Raw genomic sequence first — 21,137 nt, forward strand, 5'->3', positions numbered from 1 at the left:
GATTTGAGTCTATTGACAGCAATGGACTTGCGCGAGTGGGGAGTGTTCTGCTGTTCTTGAAATAACGCGCTCAGACAGGGTGCTCGTTGGTCTCTGCTGTGCTGATCTTGTTGCTGTTGTGTATCGTCGGTTTCAAAGCAAGCGTGCGCATGATTTCCGTTATCAGCTCGCAGATGGGCTCTTAATCGGATTTATTGGTTGTATTGCTGTGCATGCATTATAAGCTATTGTAGTGTGACGGTATTTGGGCTCCCGGTGTACGTGTGTGTTCCCTGCGTTACGTTCCGTTTGAATCGGCGGTAGCAGCTCTTACTCCGAATACGTCACTGTATTACAGTATTTTCTCTCGCTTTTTTTCTGGTAATGGGGGACTACACAACATACAGCCTAGAGGCCTCTGATTACCGTAATCCGCCACTGGTCAAGGTACAGCCAAAACATGAAGTTAAGAAAGTATCATAGTTCTGGATTTTTTAATTATTGCAATTTTTGTAAGTCTGATATTTCACCTTGTGATTAAAAGCAGGAACAAGCTGTGCTTATTCTGTTTCTTATTCACTGAACAGTTCCCATTAATTCCAGCTGTGAGCCAGTCATTTATGAATTAAAGAAGGCATGCAGGTTTTGAGCAACGAAATGTGCCATAAAAAGTTTCCACAATTTATTCTTTAGAGGTTAGGACCATTTTTATTTTATTACTTTTTATATTTACAAAATGCACTTGTTCCAGAGCATCTGTATTTTTATTTTATAATTCAATGTTACAGATATTTATACTATAATAATAAGGAAGGGTCTTGTTCTGGCTTTTGCTAGCTGCCAGTTTGTTTAATACAAACAAACACTGAAAATGCATATGTATACACAGTATATATACACATACACACATGTACTGCCTCTTGCATGTATTAATAATCTTTCATCTGTGGGACTAGTACAGACTCTGAAAAGGTGGGATAAATTATTGGGTAACAGTAAGTGGGGGAAAAATATGATATAAATAATTAACCATGTATTATCAAAATATACACAAGAAAAGAATGTCTTGATGCTATCAAGGATTCCTTTAATGTTCACAAAAATAAAGCTAAAATCCAAAATGCTTTTAAAAAATGAAGTTGCTCTACAACATTACTTCCAATGGCTAGAACGTTTACCTGGCTACAGGCCCCATGAAGGCGTGCCACTTCGAATGGCGCTTCCATAAACAAAACTACATAAAGAAACTTGACATACACAATTTGTCATAAGTTCATATAAATAAACTGTAATGAAATAAATGGCCAAAATTATTTCAAATAAGTACTCTTACAACAGGAAAGATCTCGATGTAACCAGTACATACAACTTGAAATAAAAACTTTAAAACAATTTCAAAAACACAAGCACCATTTTTTAATATTTGAAGCACGTGTGTAATTTTTTTTTTTTAAGTCCACACATCCAGGAGGTAGAGCACCATCTGTTAAAACGCACGTGTCCACAGCGGACAGCAGATCCAGATTAAAAATAAGAAACGTGAAACCTGTCGACTTTTAAAAAGCAGTAATCCATCCACAAGCTACTGCACGTCTGGAGCGTTGGTGTCCACAGTGCCCTGCGGCTCCACTCCAGCGCTGTCTGAGGTGGCAGTGTGGTGGGCGCGTACCCTTGAAGGTTTGGCACACTGAGCTGTGCTCAGGAAGCCACAGCCAGAAGCCCTGTTCTGCATATAACACGTCTGTGATGGATACTGGTGTGGACTGCGCTCACAGGCTTCCTTGAGTCAGTAGCTTCCCATTCTCCACACCATCCATCCCCCACAAGTCCAGGACTTTCCTGATGGCATCTTTGGGGTTTTTTCCTGCTAGGGACAAATTGACGACGATGTCTTGCTGGAAAACGGCGACCTCTTGAGGCGCTGCTGTGTTTAACTTGGCTGCAAGCTGTAGTGTTCCGCGACCGCCTCATGTAAAGCAGACGGGCCCCACCTCGATCTCGTACCGCTGGCCTGGCTGGAGGCGAGGGAGTCCGAGGATCTCGGTGATAGGAAGCTGGGTGCTGTCCTGAGATTGAAAGAAGAAGCGTGACTGGTGCCAGCTGCCGTCTTGAATCTGACAAAAACAAAAGCACTTGCTGAGCACCTGTCTGCCAGTGGGATCACATTTCAGCACTGAAGGGAAAGAGGAGGGCTGATTTCTGACCGCACACATTGCACCTCATCAGCTCTTGTCAGTCAGTGCACTGTATGATGAATAATAACACAAACAGATCTTCATAGCTCACTAAAGAGCAGTGGACTAAAAGCAGCTCACAACAACCTCAGCTGATCTGATAATTGGAATGTTACCACATTTTGTCAAGAAGAAAAATTGGCCCCTTCTGGACCTGAAATTGCACAGACTTAGCCCCCCTTCCATGGAGGCCTGCAGAAAAGGGCAGGGTGGTAGTGTCTCTCCCCTCTATTCCCAACACCAGGGTTCATCACACGGACCATGACTCCACTATGGTTTGTCATAGTTTTAAATTCTAATGTGAGATTTGAGGAGGAGGTGTATCCCCCAACAAGTCTTAATACATGGTGTGTCTTCAAGGAATGCTCGATATAGCAAATGCAATGAAAATTCGGGTGCTCTGTGGTTTCACAGAGGTAGATACGATTCTAAGATGCCATTCCCGCTAAGACTCACTTATTACCTTGCATTCGTCAAGTAGCACGTGTGGCTCAAGTAATGAGTTTGCCTTGAAGGTCTGGCCATTCCAGCCCTTAAAGCGAACAGACTCCCTGTGCTGCCCAGAGCCCGTGTGGTTCCACACCGGCGTGTTCAGACAGTGCACCGTAATTGTGTGCGTGGCTTCCGTGTTCAGCAAGTGAAGAAACCTCAGCTGCACTTTTCCAATGCCAAATTCCATCTGCAGAAGGAACAATGGGTTAGTGTCCCATCCGGTTAGATAAGACGCTTGCCTTGCATGATTGTGTGGCCTCTTAAATTTGAAACTGGACAAATGTCCCGTTCATGGTATTTTAACAGAATCTTAATAGTCTCCTAGGTCTTTGCATATCTATTTTTAAAAAGTCTTTTAAGGTTTCCCAGCAGTTACAGCTAAGCCCCTTTGAAAATACAAAAGTTTTAAAAAGTATGCAACATTAAAATGAAGCTGCCACTTGTACAGCTGTTTAATTTTTTAATAGCCCTCACCATCCTTTATCTAACCAGCTAGGAGAGTTGAGATCATCCACAATCTCCAATGACGAGCTGCTCAAGAGGCAACACTACTGTGTGGAGCTGCTCTTGGGAAGACCAATAGGATAAAATTACAACATCTTTCATTGCAGGAACTTGCAGGGAACTGAACTGAGGATAGGAAAGTGGTTTTTTTTTTCCCTATTAAGTATGTGTAACTAAATTTAAAATCCATTCAAACTCATTCAGTATACACAGAGGGCCAATCGCAAAGCACCGATCTCAATAATGAGTGTAACACAGTGTTTCCAAAAGAGGCCATTTCCTAAACATCGCCATCATCCAAGCCAGGAAATACGAATATCCGAGCAGACATGTAAAACAAGATTAGTTGGGATACTTGGAAACCAAGTTTATATTTGACTTAGATTATCCAATAATACGACTTTTGTTTTGAAAGTTAAAACAATATGCAACCAGATGCGTAGACATTTATCAGCCTTGACTTGCATTAACATTATCTTACTTTGAAATCTTTCTCTGGAAATTTATCTTCAAAATAAAGTAGAGCACAATGGTTGGTTTTGCAAGGTGTAACGCAGTTTGAAAGAAATGCATGAGGTGGGAACAGTCAGAGTCCTCTCACAACAGCAGCAGGCCACTGATTATAATGACAGGTTGTGTTTGTATGGTTCAGTGGATTGAAAGAAGCTATATGAGAAACCTCTGCATCTCTGGGATTGAGCGACTTTTGTACAGGCAAGGATGCAAAACAGGAGAAGATGGTGAAATTTTTAGTCCTTCATAAAATCTGAAAAATGTGCTGCAGCATTTCAATCAATCCTGACCTTTCCAGGTGGAAAACAAGATGTTTTCTCAGCACTATGAGGTTCACAGCCACAAGTGTTTCCATCTTGAGAACAAAGCCATTCAGAATGGTGAAGCCTTATGCAAGTGGAAAATGTCTTAAAATACAACAGACATCTACTCAACCCCTTTTAAGTATTAACTATGTACCGGAAATGCATCTTAAATGTGATGGTTACCCTCTTTTCCTGAGTCCTATGCCTGCTCTATTCTGTACCGAACCCCGCTGTTGCAATCTGTATTTCTAGAGAAAAAACTTAATCTTTTAGAATTTAAGAAATTCCCATTAACTACTGCATGTCCTTAAACCCTCACAAAGGACAGCCCCAAATTACCACCGGAACGTACTATAGAGATCAGACATGTGACACAGATCTTTGTTTTTCAAAACCTAAGCAAGATGAACCCAGAAAAGACCTTCTCATTTTACAATTACCCAAAGCTCTTCCAACATGCAGCCTGTAATGAAACATTTTTAAGTCCAAAGTAAATTAATGTATCAGGTCATTATCAGGTATGCAATTACATAATGATTCCATTATGTATGGTTAAATGGAAAAAATAGTTAACATGCCTGGTTTCAATGAATGTAAGAAATTAATTGTTCTTTGTTACATTTAAAAGCTATACAAACAAAATCAAATGTGGGGTGCTCTTTTAGAGAGAGGGCACCTTGGACGCTGACACTGGGTGGACACATGTCTGGCCCCCAGCTGTAAAGTTGCAGAAAACCTCAAAGGCATCAGAAGGACATCCAAGATTGGGATCTATCCAGAATTTTCCTGCAACACCCAAGAAAAGACAACACAATAAGAACATTTTAAGTCAACAATGTTAAGTGCATGCAATTTAAATGGCACAAAACCCAAAACTACAACAGAGAGAAAAAGTCATAGGCTTACCGTCTGCCAGCTTTTGTTCACAGCTCAGCAAGTCTTTGCAGATTCTGGCTGGATTGTCTCGGGTGCCCAGAGGGTTCTTAATACTTTGCATTAGACTGTTCAGGTAGTGCAGAGTTTTGAAGATCTCTGTACTTTGGTCAAGCAAGGCCATTTCAGTGTTCTGATAGCTCTGTGCCATGTCATGTTAGAAGCACAAGCAGCCCAGCAACATGCGTTCAAGTGGAACAAACAAGCAAGAATGAAACGGAACAACCATAGCCCACCACCAAGACGCCAAGCCCCCAGCATGCCCCAGGGAGACCCCATGCCGACATGAACAGAAAAATGTGCGCATCCAGGTTTCCCGTTTCAAGCAAGTTAACCAGGGAAAAAAAATGTTCAACCATGTGGATTAGTGCACATTTTGGGATGGAAATTAAAACAAACAGCCAACAGCAGTCATTAGAATTTGTGTTGATGCAAAGATTATGAAGATTGTATTTTACCCATTTATTATGAGACAGGCACAAATAATATATGGAACAAATGGAAAAAGAAAAAAAATCTAATTAATCTTACAATAATCTTTTCACAAACTGCATTACAAACAGCAAGTAATTTCTTCATAAATTACAGTGGAAATCTTTTTACTGTTGTACTGCTTTTATAACTTTGTCACAGCTGCTACAGCCACATATTCTCAGTTTTAATACCCTATGGTTCAATACTGGACAGATCCATCTCTACAAAATGTACATTTCATGAAGTCTCTTCTCATAACTTTTAAACAAATCCTAGTAGGAAGACGCATGAGAGTAAATCTGGAGCCTCATCAGTTCAGTTACGATCATGATCCAGTGTCCACTGGAACAGAGGAGACAAGCCAGTTACCTGCGCCTCCAGGGCTGCACTCGATTCAATCAAGGCTCGAATGGCCACATTAATATCCAACAGTTTCTGCAAGAGAGGAAGCACCAAGGAAGGCATTCTGAATACAAGATAAAAAAAACAAAACAGGGCATGTTCTATTTCACGCCTGTAAAGATTGAAAGGCCTTCTTAAACCACTGCCTCCCACAAGTGACAAACAGGAGGTCAGTGTCTTCCGGTCACTGTGGGCAACACAGTCTACGTCATCAAGACAAAACAGCAGATTGAGTTAAATGGATTTCGTCTCTGAATCTTACCGTGGGACCACGAGGCCCTGGAGGACCCTGAAAAATAAAGACCTTAATTCAGATACAAGAAACTGAATAAGTTTATTAAGACTCAGGCCTGCTTGTTAGGAACAAGAGTCTGGGTGGACACTGTCCTCCCCAGGACTCTCACTATTCGTCTTTGCAAAGAAGAACAGAGGAGAATGACTTACAGGCGGACCTGGACGCCCTCTCGGCCCCTGAGGACCCTGTGTCAGACAGAAGAAAACAAACGCGGAATAAAACGACCTCGTACAAAACAACACCAGCAGTTTCCCCAGATCTCTAAGGAAAAGTTTCAAATCTATATGAAATATGGGGCAATAAGGCTTCTTGCAATTGTTTTTCTTTTGCTTTGTTTTCTTGCTGTTGGAATTTCTTCAATTTTAATTTCTTTCATATTTGTTTTTCATGTATCATTGAAGTTTAGTTTACTTCCTTTCAAGGAGTTGTATAAAATAAAGCTGATTATAAATATCATCATTAAAATAACACAAAAGAAAAAGATGGAATTGTTATAGCAAAGCTCTGCGCTGAGGCACTCAAAGTCAGCTTTGAAAAGCCCAAGACTAAAAACCACAAGAGCCAGGCTATTGTTTGCAAACTTTCTTTACACGGTGTTCACATGTAGCTCGGAATCATGGTTAACGGTGCACAAGGCAAAGAGATCTGGGCACCAACCCCCATTCCTCACAGGACACAGGGCAACTGTGTATCGAAACACCATGAGGAGCACCGTCTGTACAGGACTGTTCAGGAAGGACTCACTGGCACTGAGCACACGGTGCCTTTTATGTCTTTTTTTTCCAGCTCCTCAATTTTTCTCATGTCTGTATATCCATAAACTGAATAGTAAACCTTAAATAGGTATTAGATCTGTTGATATTGATCCAATACATCTATTATTTTGATATCTTGTAAAAATATTCAGTTGAAGAGAAATTTTTGGCCACAAGAAAAGAGACCGGTATATTGAGCCACAAAGGATTGACTGAAACTATACATTATACTTTTTGAATAAAAGATTTTTCAAAACAACACTGCATTTCATTTTGCTGTGCTTCTTTGAGTTACATTTCAAGCCTTTTGTTCCATGACACAGACGTTGAAGAATTTTCCTGAATTTTGTTTAAACGTTTTGCAACTTCCAATAACTGGGATCAGAATATCCTGGACCATGAATGAAGGACAACCAGTCTGTAATTTAGTTCCGATGTATTTATGAAAGCAGCCACAATTGATTACAACAACAGTGTAAGCTAAACTCTAGTGGTGAGTTCACATCCCACTTGCTTCCTGCCAGAACAACAGTCCGAGATTTAATTACTCTGGCCCTTTTACTCTCGTGTCAGTAGTGTTTACTACATCTCTTAATGACGTCACCTGAATCTTTGCGGAACAAAACCTTAACAGTTCAACTGTCAGGGAATTATATCCAAGCAAGAAAAAACATCCTTAAAAAAACATGTTCTTACCATTTCTCCACGACTTCCTTTAGTGCCTCTAGGTCCCTGCGAAGGAAAACAAATCTCATTAGTGAGCTCCTGATGCAAGCTGCCTCCTGATTTCAACAAGTCCTTAATCAGGACTACAGCACTGGTAGGAGGCAACACTGTCCCCTTGTCATGATAAGCATTCCCCTCTCTTCAAGACAGTGATGTACTTTAAAAATACCCTTCTCCCCAGCCTCCTTCTTGGAATGACAAAGCAATGGAGACCTCGCTCTCTGGATTCGTACTATAAACGACCCCGTCTCCCAGGTCCACCAGTCACTGCGGTGGGACAGCGCCTCTCGCTGACTGCCCTGAGGACAGCTGGTACCGTTTCCTTCACTGTTATTTTACTGCTCCACTTCTGCTATTAGTAAAAGCTTCCCCACGCTGAAGAGTACAGAAGGGTTGTGCCTTTACCTGCCTGATGCAGGATTAAAGCAAATTATCTTGACAGACTTTTTTTTTGTATGCCAAATGTTGATGTCAGATGGTTACAGTTCAATTTTAACCTTTTTCTTGCTGTGGATAAAATTTCTTCCATGTCATTCATTACAACAGCAACTCTTTGAAAGGACAGCCTTTTTCTCATGAAATTCTAGATATAATCTGTCTCCAATATCCATTTCCACTTTTAAAAATAAAGAATACAGGTAAAATGCAGTAGATACATACTGTAGTTTAACCATGTACACCAGAAAGCCATTAAACATGCTGTTTTCAGATTATTTGTACCAGAAATGTTTAAGCAATTTATCTTACATCTAGTTTTGTTAGTACAGCTGATTACGGATGAATGAACTTACAGGTCTCCCAACGGGACCAATCAGCCCAACAGGACCAACCGGCCCACTGAACCCCTGCAACAAAACAGAATAAGGTTTTACTCAGGCAGGACTGCAAAACAAACCAGCAAAGTGCAGCAGGATAATAAAAAATCCTCACCGCTATACCGATAGGACCCTTTGGCCCATGGATGCCAGTCAAGCCTATATCCCCATTTGGTCCCTGCAAGAAACAGAGCAGTGTCTGGGAAACAGGCCTGGAATACAGAGTGCACTTATACCACAGGACCAAGAGTAAATCAACATGACACAATGTTCAGAAGCACTAGACACTTTATGGCACTGCTGAAAGCCTTATGGTGCTCCAAGGTATGAAAGCTTAAATAATGCAGATTTCTGTAATGCTATTTAAGTGACAGAGAACAATTTGCTTAAATCAGGTTTTGTTCCTCCTCACCACAGCTGGTCACGTACAGCGCCTAGCAGGGCTCTGTTCTGGGTCTCATTCTTTTTAGTGCCTATATTGAATGTTCACATTGGGAGTGCTTCCTGATAGGGCATCAGCTTTCATTTCTATACTGATGACACTCACATTGATGTTTCCTTGAAATCTGACATTAACCAAGTACTATTTGCCTTATGTTGCTTAAATGTTATAAAAAGGGATTAACAAAATCTTTTAGTAATGCTATTAGTAGTAGCAATAGTATTTGTAGTAAGCTCCAGGTACAGTACTCAGTACCTGGGTCATGATCTTTTGGTGTCTCTGATCTATGAAAAGGCCATATCCGTTCACATCTCTCCCTATCTCGTGCTGAAAAAATAATACGTCTTGGCTTTTCCTGGCTTTATAGCAAGCAACATGCAACTTCTCAACAAGGAATTAGTCTTCTTTCAGATCGTAAGCTGAAGCAGCTCACCACTCTAAACATTAAAGTTTCCAAGCATATTTGTGAATGTTTCTTGAAATTCAACGACTAGAACTAAAAGCTTGAGAATGTATTTAGGGTCCTTGCACTGTCTACCTGTGGGTTTTAGAATAAAAATTCACAATACTCCTGTTTTACTTTTTACAGAGTAGAATGGTTTGGCTTTAAATCCACTAAGTTGACTTCTGAGTCTGGGTCAGACTTATCTTTCCTGGAGTTTACCAAATCTGTTTCTTCACTTCACAGTTAAAAAAATCCACTGCTAGTATAATATATTCTAAACAATTAATAATCTGCACCATTATGCGGAGATTAATGGGAAAGTCAACGCTGAACCAATTCTGCCCACAAGGAAAACGGCAACCAGCTCACCAACCTTTGGGCCAGGGAACCCTGGAAAGCCAAGTAACCCCTGATCACCGGGATCGCCCTGCAGGAAAGCAAACAATGCAATTAATGTAATTAAATAATTAATCAAACTAATATAAGTGAGAGAAAAGGGCTGTGAACAGCTTATCGGTACAAGCAGTTCTTCCACCATCTAGGTTTCTGTCTCTGCCTGTCAAAGTCCAGCCGCAGGGACAGCCAGCAAAGGCCAAGGACTTAGTTGTCGCCTACGTGGTTCAGAGCAGTTCTATGAGGGTGCTTTCTGTCCTGCACTGGGGGATGAAGCCCACGACTACAAACCTGGATTTGCTTAAGGGATTTGAGGAAAAAGGACTTCAAAAGAAAAGACAACGATCACAAAAATAATAATCATCACCACCATAGCCCTGCTCCTCCATGGTTCAAAATCTGGTTTACTTGCAATCAGTCGGCTTCATTATTTTTAGAATTACTTAACAAAACCTATCAGTTTCAAAGCGGATGCTTTAGTGTTTACTTTCATTCCCAAATCGTGCTTCATTACACGCTTAATGTTGCCAAAGGGACTGGTTCCATCAATCCCTTCCTCAGATCAATTTGAACTTCAGACCAAATGGAAAATTACCTGGAACAACATTCGTGAGAGATTGCCCTGCACCACAGCTTGGCTGCTTAGCAAATGCTGTGACTATATTTAGCTGTATCCTCCAGATAGTTGATTTGCCTCTGCAACGGCCTGAAGCGTCAAAACACATGGACATTTTCAGGAGAGTTTTTTGTCAAAGGATCTGACAACATGTAGTTCTCTTCTGCTGTCCCACCATGCCGATATGATGCAGATGATGTAACACTGCTGGACCAGGACTGCTTCAGTACTGTCATGTTCCCAGCTGGCCTGGGTGTAAAGTCCAGGAACCTGGACCATACGCCACGGTCACGAGCTATTGCCATTTCAAGAAAAGTGTAATAACTGACCTGTATGTTCCATACAGTCACAGCTCATTTCCATATCTGGAAAATGCTTCCACAGACATTTTTAAATATCATTATAGGGTAGGAATGATTTCCCAGTACTCACTGGCTGTCCTTTGTTGCCCGATTCTCCTTTCACGCCCTGGTCTCCTGACGCCCCTGCCATTCCCTTGAGTCCTGCAGCCCCCCTCTCCCCTGCCAGCCCATGCTCCCCCTGAGGATAACAACAGACCAGACTGAGACACAGCACTTTGAGCACTGCCCACCTCACAGCAAGCATCAGGAACAAGTCACCGTTAAACACATGAACGAAACACTGGCCATACTTGCCTTATGACTTTTCTGCAAGTTTAACACACTGCACTGCCTGGGCATTGCACTCTGTCTTAACCTGACAGATGCATGCAGTCCACTGATGGACAGATAATACATCCAATTGAAATGCTTCATACAACTGGTGTGCAGTCACTGACAAAAAAATAAGGTGCATGGCTCGTTGTGGACAGCTTGGAAGTGCTGCACGTTAAGTGTCAGTTGCTGGTGAACATGCAAGTAAGCTTTATAAACCAGTTTTTGTGTGCTCCGTCTTGCGATGAGCGGAGTGGTGAACAATGCCATCCCAGCCGGGTGCAAGTGCGGTGAGTGCAGGTGTGCACAGCCGGAGCAGGTACCTTGGGCCCTGGAGGACCTTTCTCCCCCGAGTTTCCTGGCAGTCCCATTGCCCCTCGCAGCCCGGGAAGACCGGCCTGGCCCACCGGCCCCAGAGTGCCGCGCTGACCCTGCAGGTGGGAGAGGACAGTGAACAGGGCGCAGGGACCCTGAAGGTCTTGCTAACAGGAGGCGGAACTCCACCCATTTTATCCCCTTGCTGGTCTCTGCATGAAAACATTGCGGGAGTATGGAACAAATTTCTCATGCATATTTTCAAAACTGATACCCTGGTTTATTCTGAGAAACAGCTGGATAAGATTCTTGAATCAACGAGTTACTACCAAATGAGCAGAGTGAATTCCTCTCATTTGTAACTTCTTACAGTACATTAACAGTCTTGCGTGACTGTTTTTCTCTGAGCTTTTAAATGTCATTTTCTGTGTGGAATAAATAGCTTTTGATGAGTTATTTTTATTTTGCATGTTTTAGTTGTTGCCCGCCTCACAGCTACTGCATCAGGAACCAACCCACATTAAACACATGAACAAAACACTGCAGCTCTTTCCACAACGGCAACCTAGCCAATCTGGTAAGCAGAAGTAAAACTTTTTTTGCAATCTTCATTAACACACCATTAGTGCGATTAGTACTGTCATAGTGTGGTGCATTTAGATTAGTCTGTTTTCCACTGCAGGATGTCAGGTACACGTTTCCCTAGAGCAATCAAAGTGACACCCAGAACTGAAATCAAGCAAGGCAGCAAAATGTCTGCACTTCTCCATTGAGTCACATTCAATCACACAGACGTGCTTCAGAACATTAAAAAAACAAAACTAGGAACTGGACCAATCTCATTTTTCTGGCACATCTGAGGGCTACCCTGGACATTTTGAGAAGGAAAAATAAAAGGATTTCTGTTTTTGTTAATCAGTCCTGGATTCAATTACAGTTTCTTTAAACCTGTCAATCACAAATGACAAATCCAGTCCAGTACAAATCCTCTACTGTGAGAGAGGCAGCTAGTCACGCAAAATCCTGCCATCGGGATCTGGGCCTGGAATTTGATAACGGTGGTTGTGCTGAAGTTTGGATGGAATCTGGTCTCCTGGGTTGGGTTGGTGCTTGATATTAGGGCAAGCAAAGAAATGACAGAGAACAGATCTGTCATAAAGATGACAAACAAGATGAGCTTCACAGTTATGGGGAGGTGTGTCTGTATGTCACATAAACTCCAGAGTAGGAATGAATGCCATACGGCTGGGACACTGTGCTGGCAGGTCTGTGGAACGTGACTGATGACTGACATTTCAGCTGAATCCTCTTTCACAACCGCAATCAACTCCTTCTTCACTCACACAGGAATAAGCCAATGCAAACACCACTGAGCTCACGCCCGCACCGTCTGCTCTGAACCTACGGTGTGCGTATACAAGGAAGTAGCCCAAAACCAAGCACAACTGGCTCTTCACAGGGAGAATTATCATCACTTTCCAGTTTACATTATAGCTCAAATCATGTCAGGCAACCCATCTGTGTTTTGGATTTACTCAGTAGTTCTGAACTTTTATACTTGGATCTGCAGTATATAAGAGCTCCTAAAGTGTGATCCAGAAACAAATCAAAACCAGTGGTTGTTGACAGCTCCTTGAGTTTCCTGGCTTCTGCCCACCCTCCCCAGCTCTTCTACGGTCTTGTTTTGGGAGGCATCCAGACTCCAAGGTGCTCCGTCCCTCATGAGATAAACCACAGAGGCCGAGGCCATTGAAATCGCTGTTAGAGCCCACTTCAGCCGTTAGCTGTAGACACAGGCTGGACAAGGATCACGTCGCTTCACAGTTCCAGAGGGAGCTCTTCAAGCCGAGCAGCAAGACAAAGGGAGAAGACAAGCCCTTGGCTAAGGGGAACGCTATTGCATCTTGGAGGACAAAAGCTGGTAATTGGGAAGAATTTGGCTTCTATCAACCTCAGCTTTGTGGACTAAGCCTGTTTTTTTACGGGTGGTATATTGCTCAGGTTGCCTCTAAGAAGATACAGTGTCTGCAACTTTACAGGATGGAGAAGCTAATGAAAACACCTGCCAGTACTAATGTTCGCCTTTCTGTTGAGGACATTTCAACTTGACCTTGATTTACCACAGTGCCTTCCATGAATTCCAAATAAGAAATATTTAATTTTCTTCAAGATTTGGGTGCAACATAAATATGGTTTTAAATTCCTTTCCCTAAGTGCTAGTTTCTGTACATCTATGCCATGTCATAAAGGGTTCCTTTATTGTGTTCACAACAGCTGTGTGACTTGAGACGTAAAATGTGTAGCAGTTTAGAAACAGACACTCTACTTTGTGCATAAAACAGCACTGTATAAAACATTCCCTTTAAAATTACTGTCCAGACAAATGCATGATGCGGTTCGTACAGAAATAATAGTTTAATGGAATTTAGTTTTCTACACAATAATGGCAGGATAGATTCATACCCAGTTAGCAAGATATGGAGAATTAACAAATAAAAGAGAAATAGACTAGTCTCACTTATATCTACATCACTCCTTTGATCCATGGATTACAGAATGCTTTAATCTTGAAACCACAGCCAAAGGGCACTGATATTCACTTGTTTTTTCAATCTAAGTGATCTAATAATTATACCATTAGAAACATTCTTAAGATGTTGACCCAGATACCGGCTCTAAGGGCTTGTGATTTTTTTGCTTTCATGTCTGCACATACTTCTTTAATGGAATGCCATTTTCTAAAAGTGATACCGCAGATAAACTAAAAATGTAAATAGTCAAAACAAAATCAGATCAAATGCATAGTACAATTTTAACCTTTTATACATGTAACAGAGGTATACAGAGGTAGAAAATGACAGTTATCATAAACAACAGAGTGTATTCCTCAAGTATTTTCTACATCAATGTCCTAAAGGCTCTATATAAAGTTGAATATTTGCCCGATAGATTTATATGTATGCCTAATCGTCAATAGACATTTGTCCCAATATCACAATGGATGCTATAATAGAACAGGAATTTTTTATCAAATCAAATGTAATTGTTTGTCTTTACTAACAGCAAATCAATATGCCTTAATTACTCATCTCTGCTTGCAATGTGGTGCAAAAAAAGCACTGAAACTCTCGTGACAGAACACGAAGAAAGGTGTAGATTCACAGGTGGCATTCTAATCTAAAACAGAAATGTTTGAAGTACAGAAATCTCAGGATGTTCATCCCACAGCAGTGGTCCTGCTAACAGACTGGAGTGAAGCACTCCTGCCTAGAAGTTACACAGGAAGTAAAAGACAAGAGGTATATCCAGGTCAGAGCAGCACACGTTAGTGTAGTGAACCTATGATGCTTAAGAAAGCTGAGTTATTTCACCATTTTATCAAGTGCTAGAGTGAAACTACAGTATGGCACAGATCTCTTTTTTCTGCATGTTATAAAAAAATCTTAAACACACCTAAACCACCAAATAAACTATTGCTTAAATCAAAATTTCATATTTCTCAGGTGCATAAAAATATATAATTTTATATGTACAAAGTCATTTTGGAACCCCGCCGCTCAGTTTGGCAGATCTGGAGCTCGTAAACTCACAGTCAAACAGCTGTAGTTTGTGTCATTAAAACTGTAAACGAATAGGAGATACAAGGCACGAAGTGGCAGAGCTGAATCCTGTCTCAGCTTCTTTCTGTGCAAAGATCACACAGGATGTGAATCTCAATGAAAAGCCTCCTGCACCTGGTACTGCCTTGCTTACTTGCCTCCTGCCCACTGCTGGCTCTCATGAAACATTTTCTCTGAAATATTTGTTTTAAAGACGTTTGTCATTGTCATTTAATAATATCTTCAAATGTTTCCTGCAAAATCAATGTCAATGTGAAGTTTCCAGAAAAAAAGATTATCTTTTTAAATGAATGTGACACACTTGTAAAGGCTTTGCAAAGTTTTCAGGAAGATCTCTCAAAGAAGAGGGAAGCTTCTGTCCCTGAACCTTTTCACAGACAATCATCATTCTGAAATCTCATGTTACTCTTCGACCCTTTTAACAAACCTGTGGCTTTGGTTAGTAAATGCAACAAATATTTAAATATTCCATTTGTACATGGTGATGTCTTCCAGACAACTGCGTCACTCCTCTCGAACCCGAGAACATCCACAGCACCAGCCTTCACAGCTGGAGACTCACTGCCTCTTCCATCCGCAGTGTCGCAGCTGTGCTGGACAGAATATTACCTCTATTTGTCTACATACAAGACTACTGAGACCAGGCCTTGAAAAAGACACTGCTCCTAGCCTGCGATACAGCGGACTCTGTCAAAACCAATAACTGGGGCAACCCTCAATCTAAATGTTTTGAGAACAACAACAGTTGAGCTGAACTGTTTGACAGCTGTGGTTTACTGGGTAATTAGCAATATATTGTTTTCTTAAAATTAGGGATCTTTTTCAGTTATGCAGTAAACCACATCAAATTAGGTTTTTTTTAATACCTTTTGGTATTATTCTTTCCAACAAAAAAATATACCCTTATATTTTCTCCCATTTGTGTCGTTGTAATAAACTCCAAAAAGGTCCCCACGCATACCACATGTCCAACTTTCCCTGGACGTCCTGGCTGTCCAGGGTGTCCTGGAGGACCTTCGAATCCGGGGTAACCTGGAGCTCCTCTCGGACCTGGCAAGCCAGTGCCTCCCTGAAAATACAGACCCCCCATCAGGTCAACAACACTGAGATTACATCGCTGTTCTTTTGTGGGAAAACAATGACAAACAGAAAAATATTCAGCATGTGCTCTAATGTGCTGTGAGTAGACTTGGGTTGTGTCAACAATACAGCTCAGTCGGGTTTAATCACTTTTAGTTTAAACGGAAATCACTTTTATAACAGTGAAACAGGTCATTTTCTTTTGGAATTAGTCTAAAAAGATTCCACTTCACACAACACAGATTTTTTTTAAAATTTTGTCTTTTGTTTAAACTCACCATTTATTTAATGACGATGTTTTCAGAATGGTAGCCTGATTCTATGTTGACAAAATACCCTGACATTTAATGTGAGCAGTAATGTGGTCTGTAAAACTGATCTATTTGTGCGCCCTTTTCAGTTAATGTTTTTCACAACACTTGCTATTATTTTGCATGCACTATGTGAAACTGAATTTCAAAGTATACGGGGAGTTTTGATTTCATTTTGCATGACAAATTATAAATCTTGCTGTTCAAGAAGGCTTCTGCCAGAGATTCAGTAATACCAGTTAATTTAGTAGAGCCTCAGGTGGTAATGTGGTGTGGCACAAGACAGATTTGTAAAAGTTCAACTGATTGGCTTTCAAGAAGACTACTCTGTTTTGTATTTAACATATTTTGTGTTGTCTTTGCTTGGCCCAAAGGCAGAATTGTAGATGACGATTATATATTAGCTGTCAAAAACTAATCTTTCTTCAAAGACCTCTCCATCATTGACAGCAATTTCTTTACTCTTTGAATTTGAAGATCAAATTCGGCAAAAGTATTTTTCATAAGCTTGAGCACGGAGATGTGGTCTATTTGAAATGAATCACCTCAAGACAGTGCCAAAAGGAGAGATTCCAGAACAGCGTATGGGCTTACGAATTTAGAACAAGGGTAATCGTTGCTTAAAGGAAACTGAAAACAGGACTTTAACATTTTGCTCCTCTTAGTATGTCTTTAATAACTGTGTAATCCCAGAAAGATTCATAGAACCCACACCCAGGAATCTGCCAGTGAAAAGCCAATACCGTACTGGAGTTCATTTATCAATTAAATAAAGTTTTCCTGTTATAGTACATAAAAAATACAAAATCCCTTTAAGACCTTTTTAGAATATTTTCCACAGCTTTACTTAAAAGCCACTGAAAAGTGAGGAACGTACAAAGGAGGCTCTAATTAGTAAAAAAATACAAATGTGAAAATATTCGAGTTAAAAACTGCATCCAGGAAGACTTATTTCAGCTATGTTTCAAAGAAAGTATTCCACAGAAATTAAGCATCTCACATTATTAGAGTCAACCTTCCAAAAAAAATATAGAGAGAGACATCAAGAATTCTGAAAGTTGAGTTATATTCTGTGTACTCCAACTCCATCGCACTCTGCTGAAGGTAATGAAACCCTGCAAGCCACTGGAATGGAGGTACCACTTGCAGAAAATACAGAATGTATTCATCATTAATTACGCCAACTGCTACCTGTCACAGAGATTATCCTATCAGTACTGGTTATAAATCAATGTTTCCATTGGAATCCATTAAATATTTTGATTTAAAAGGCTCCTGCTTTTCATTACTTTAGTTCATAGAGCAACATGAAGGAAAAACATTCTACTTGATTATTTCCCTGTTCCTGATTTACTGTACGTCCATGCCAGGCAGCTCTTGGGTCCACTCACCTCAGTGCCTGGTGTCCCCGGGGGGCCCCTGGCTCCCTTCTTTCCTGGCAGGCCCTGCAAATACAAGCACACCTTTCAGCCTACACCTTTTACCCGCACCTGGCCAAGCTCACCTTTCACCCGCACCTGGCCACGCTCACCTTTCACCTGCACCTGGCCAGGGCATGATACTTTATGCCAGATGTTGTAAAAAAGATTAGCTGCTAATTGTGCCCTGTGACCCAAGACCTGGTGCCTGGTATCTTTGGTGTGAAAATCTTTAAGGAAAACGTAACAGGACTTGATTTGAAGAGCCTGACTCTTCGGCCCCTGGGCTCTATGGCTCTGGCAGACCCACTGATGTCACATACTGGACACACTGGATGAGGCTGCTGGAGGAGGAGATTGTCCTCAAATTGTCTCACTGGGTACTGGGTGAAAGAGTGAAAAGGGTCTCCAGAATGAAGATTTTACTGGCCAAGGTCAAGTGAGTGTGCTGCATAGACTTCACTTTATTAAAAACATATTTCTGTTTGTTTTTTCTGCTGAAGGTGCTCCTGTTAGTTCTGTTGCCAGTTTCTGAATGAAACAGCTTTGTGAAAGACTCCCCAAAGCTCGGGGAACCAGGTGGCCCAGTGTGCCTGTGGTGCATCACCTCCCCAACATTTCAGCAATGGGCTGGAGTCCTTGTGTCCTGCATCATCTCTTTTGCTCTCAAATGAGCAAGCACATGATGCAGCCGGATATACAGAGGAACAGCATAAATTTAACAATATCCTCAATGCTGAGGAGTCTTTTACACAGTATCTAAGTTGCACTGTAGACATCACTCAAGCAACTGACAGAAAACTTTCTCAATGAACTCACATGCTTTTATTTTACATGCACATTAATGTTACAAGCTAAAAGGCATGCAGAAAAGGTTGAAAATGTAGGTGTGTCTTTTTTCTGCTTTCTGAATGAACACTCTTTCCATGGAAATCTGACATTTCTAACAGCTCTCAACATGTGGGTACAATAGGCCAAATTTCAACAAGCTATGAGCCAGTGAACATAAATTCATGCAAATTTTCTTCTTTATCACGAACATATCTAAGCAGGATAGGAAAACACCAAAGACATAATTTAACTCATATCGACAAGCAAATAATATTGCATTCTGTGATAAGTTTTGAGTGTTTCTTATTCTATGCAGTTTGGAGTTAACACTGTTTATAGCATGCTGTTTCAAAATTTAATTAATAAAATCACCTTGGAAATGCAAAACATATTTAAGCCTCAATGGTAAATGATTAGCCAGTTTACTTGTTTGACTCTTGAAACTATGAGAGGTTGTAGTTTGCCTGTACAATGGCATGATTTCAGAATTCAGAGCAGATCCAGTCTTGAATACACTTTGTCACCTGTACCATGTGACTTTCATTTCCTTTTCAGAAAAGTTGAATGACGAGATGGTGGCTTAGTCAGAGTATACAGAATAAACTAAGCCTTATTCTATGTAATGTTTTTCTTGAATTTGGGTTTGCACTTGTAAAGTGCACTTTAGTGCATTGCTCAGCATCAGCTTCTGTATCGGTATTAGCTGGATGCCTTCACTTTCTCTATACTTCAAAGCATTTTTCATGTGAAAAACAAACCTGATGGCTATGATAAAATGAGGGGATAGGGCTTCTAAGGTCGCTTAGAATGTAGTTTCATTAAGTTAATAGGCATTAATCTTTTATCTTCATACTTTCTAGAATTAAATGCACACTTCATGTTCAATAAGTACTTAAAACAGCTATCTTAGATCATATTAGTTTCAAAAGTTGAAAAACAACAGGATTATTTTGACTTCATTCCTTTTGCTTGAGATGTATAAAAGAAACTGCTTTCTAAAATGCTCACAAAAAGCTTCAAAGTCAAGAATTTTACCTAGCTTTCCAGTAATCTCTGTGTGGGTGGTCGAGTGAGTCTTTATTAGTCACAATTCAGTATCAAAGATTCACTTTCAGGGTTCTTTAGATTATCATTTGAGCACAGCAGCTCCCTACCAGTAAAAGAGGAGATTTTTCTCCTGAATAGACAAGCCTCAAAAACAACACAATAAAAACTGGAACACAATCATTCATGTGTCAAGCAACTGCATAATAACTGGCAGGCCAAGGTGGTATGATTCCTGTGGTTATCCAATTTGCCATAGGCCATGTAATATGATGGCCTTAGCAGGGATGATTTGCATAGAGTGAAGACAAACGGGTAACACTAACCAGCAAAACAGAACAGAACATGAATTTCCTAATCATATAGTGAGCAGTCAAAGAGCAGAAACATTATCATGAATGGGTAGAACCTTGGCAGCCTTTGCAGAACTATCTGCCAGAAACAAATGAGTATTTTCAGAATGAAATAATGAAAACACAAAGGTATAATTTGTAGCTTCTGCAATTCTGTGAGAATGTGAGTTCTGAGTGTCAGTCTCACCTGAGCTGCTTTCTCTCCCTTGGGCCCCTGCTCTCCCAGTTCCCCTGGCTTCCCCTTTAGAGAAGACAAGAGCAGTCAAGGCACTCAGCGGCACTGCACAGCCGGCACACATACTACAGTACACATGCAGGAGAACCAAACAGGCGCTTTCGATTGAATGAGGCAAAAAACACACTATATCACAGCGCAATGTGACACAGGTGTACTGTGCTGTATGATCAACTACATCACCATCTAGGACACTTTTTTTTTTTACACCTGACCAGTTTTCAGAGTTACAGCTTTTTTTTGGATGCGCCAATAACAAAGGTCATTTGGGGTCTTAACCACAAAGTGTTGATGGATTTGACTGCGCTCATGCAGAACAAAGTAATGGAGAAGCTGTCACACTCACAGGTGGGCCTTGCTGTCCAACGGCACCTCTTGGTCCAGTAATGCCCATGTGACCCTGGAGAGAAGGAATACAAAGGGCACTTTTGTCACAAGTACAACAGGTACAGCAGCCTGAGTAAGAAATGCTTCTAAGTACAAGATGTGAATCTATGAAATGCAATCCTTAGCAAGCTTCCTTCTTTGAAACACAAAAACAGTCATTTTTTCTTTTACAGTGGGCTTCCTGACTTTTGCTGTAGGTGTAGATTTGTTTTCCATCAACATCTCAACACGCTCTTCTTTTGTAACAGCAGGGGCTACAGCAGGTGCAGAGACGCACACTTTTCTTGCAATTTGTCATTCTGAATATAAATGGCTTAGTTAAAGAGCGACTGTAATTTTAGTTTACACAAAAGTGTAACACTTCCTCCTTTGAAAAGGTTACTTTTAATACGTAACACATCTCAGCAGCAAGTTACCTTGGGTTAACGATTTTAAAAACAGCAAACAAGCTAGGGGAAAATATTTTTTAAAATAAATCATTTGTAGAGACTTATGGAGTGTGAAAGCTTGGTTTGGAAAGTATCATATTATCTTTTTGAAAGCAAT

At 40.8% G+C, this 21,137-nt stretch overlaps 1 protein-coding gene across 1 annotated transcript in view; it reads right to left on the reverse strand.

The window, feature by feature from the left end:
• Positions 1–660: 660 nt before the first annotated feature.
• Positions 661–21,137, reverse strand: part of col24a1 (collagen type XXIV alpha 1) — a 105,317-nt gene continuing 84,840 nt past the window's right edge. The window contains exons 44-60 of the mRNA XM_088927994.1: positions 20,551–20,604; positions 20,157–20,210; positions 17,715–17,768; positions 15,894–16,001; positions 11,321–11,428; positions 10,756–10,863; positions 9,688–9,741; positions 8,543–8,605; positions 8,404–8,457; positions 7,583–7,618; positions 6,281–6,316; positions 6,099–6,125; positions 5,804–5,869; positions 4,934–5,102; positions 4,704–4,813; positions 2,677–2,892; positions 661–2,093 (exon numbers count right to left, since the gene is read on the reverse strand). Of these exons, the coding sequence (XP_088784120.1) occupies positions 1,947–2,093; positions 2,677–2,892; positions 4,704–4,813; positions 4,934–5,102; positions 5,804–5,869; positions 6,099–6,125; positions 6,281–6,316; positions 7,583–7,618; positions 8,404–8,457; positions 8,543–8,605; positions 9,688–9,741; positions 10,756–10,863; positions 11,321–11,428; positions 15,894–16,001; positions 17,715–17,768; positions 20,157–20,210; positions 20,551–20,604 (1,464 nt within the window). The 3' untranslated portion in view covers positions 661–1,946. The remainder of the gene's footprint in view (positions 2,094–2,676; positions 2,893–4,703; positions 4,814–4,933; positions 5,103–5,803; positions 5,870–6,098; positions 6,126–6,280; positions 6,317–7,582; positions 7,619–8,403; positions 8,458–8,542; positions 8,606–9,687; positions 9,742–10,755; positions 10,864–11,320; positions 11,429–15,893; positions 16,002–17,714; positions 17,769–20,156; positions 20,211–20,550; positions 20,605–21,137) is intronic.

This window comes from Atractosteus spatula, chromosome 11 (genome assembly GCF_055471065.1).
Source record: "Atractosteus spatula isolate fAtrSpa1 chromosome 11, fAtrSpa1.hap1, whole genome shotgun sequence".
In the NCBI taxonomy this organism is placed as follows: Eukaryota; Metazoa; Chordata; class Actinopteri; order Semionotiformes; family Lepisosteidae; genus Atractosteus; species Atractosteus spatula.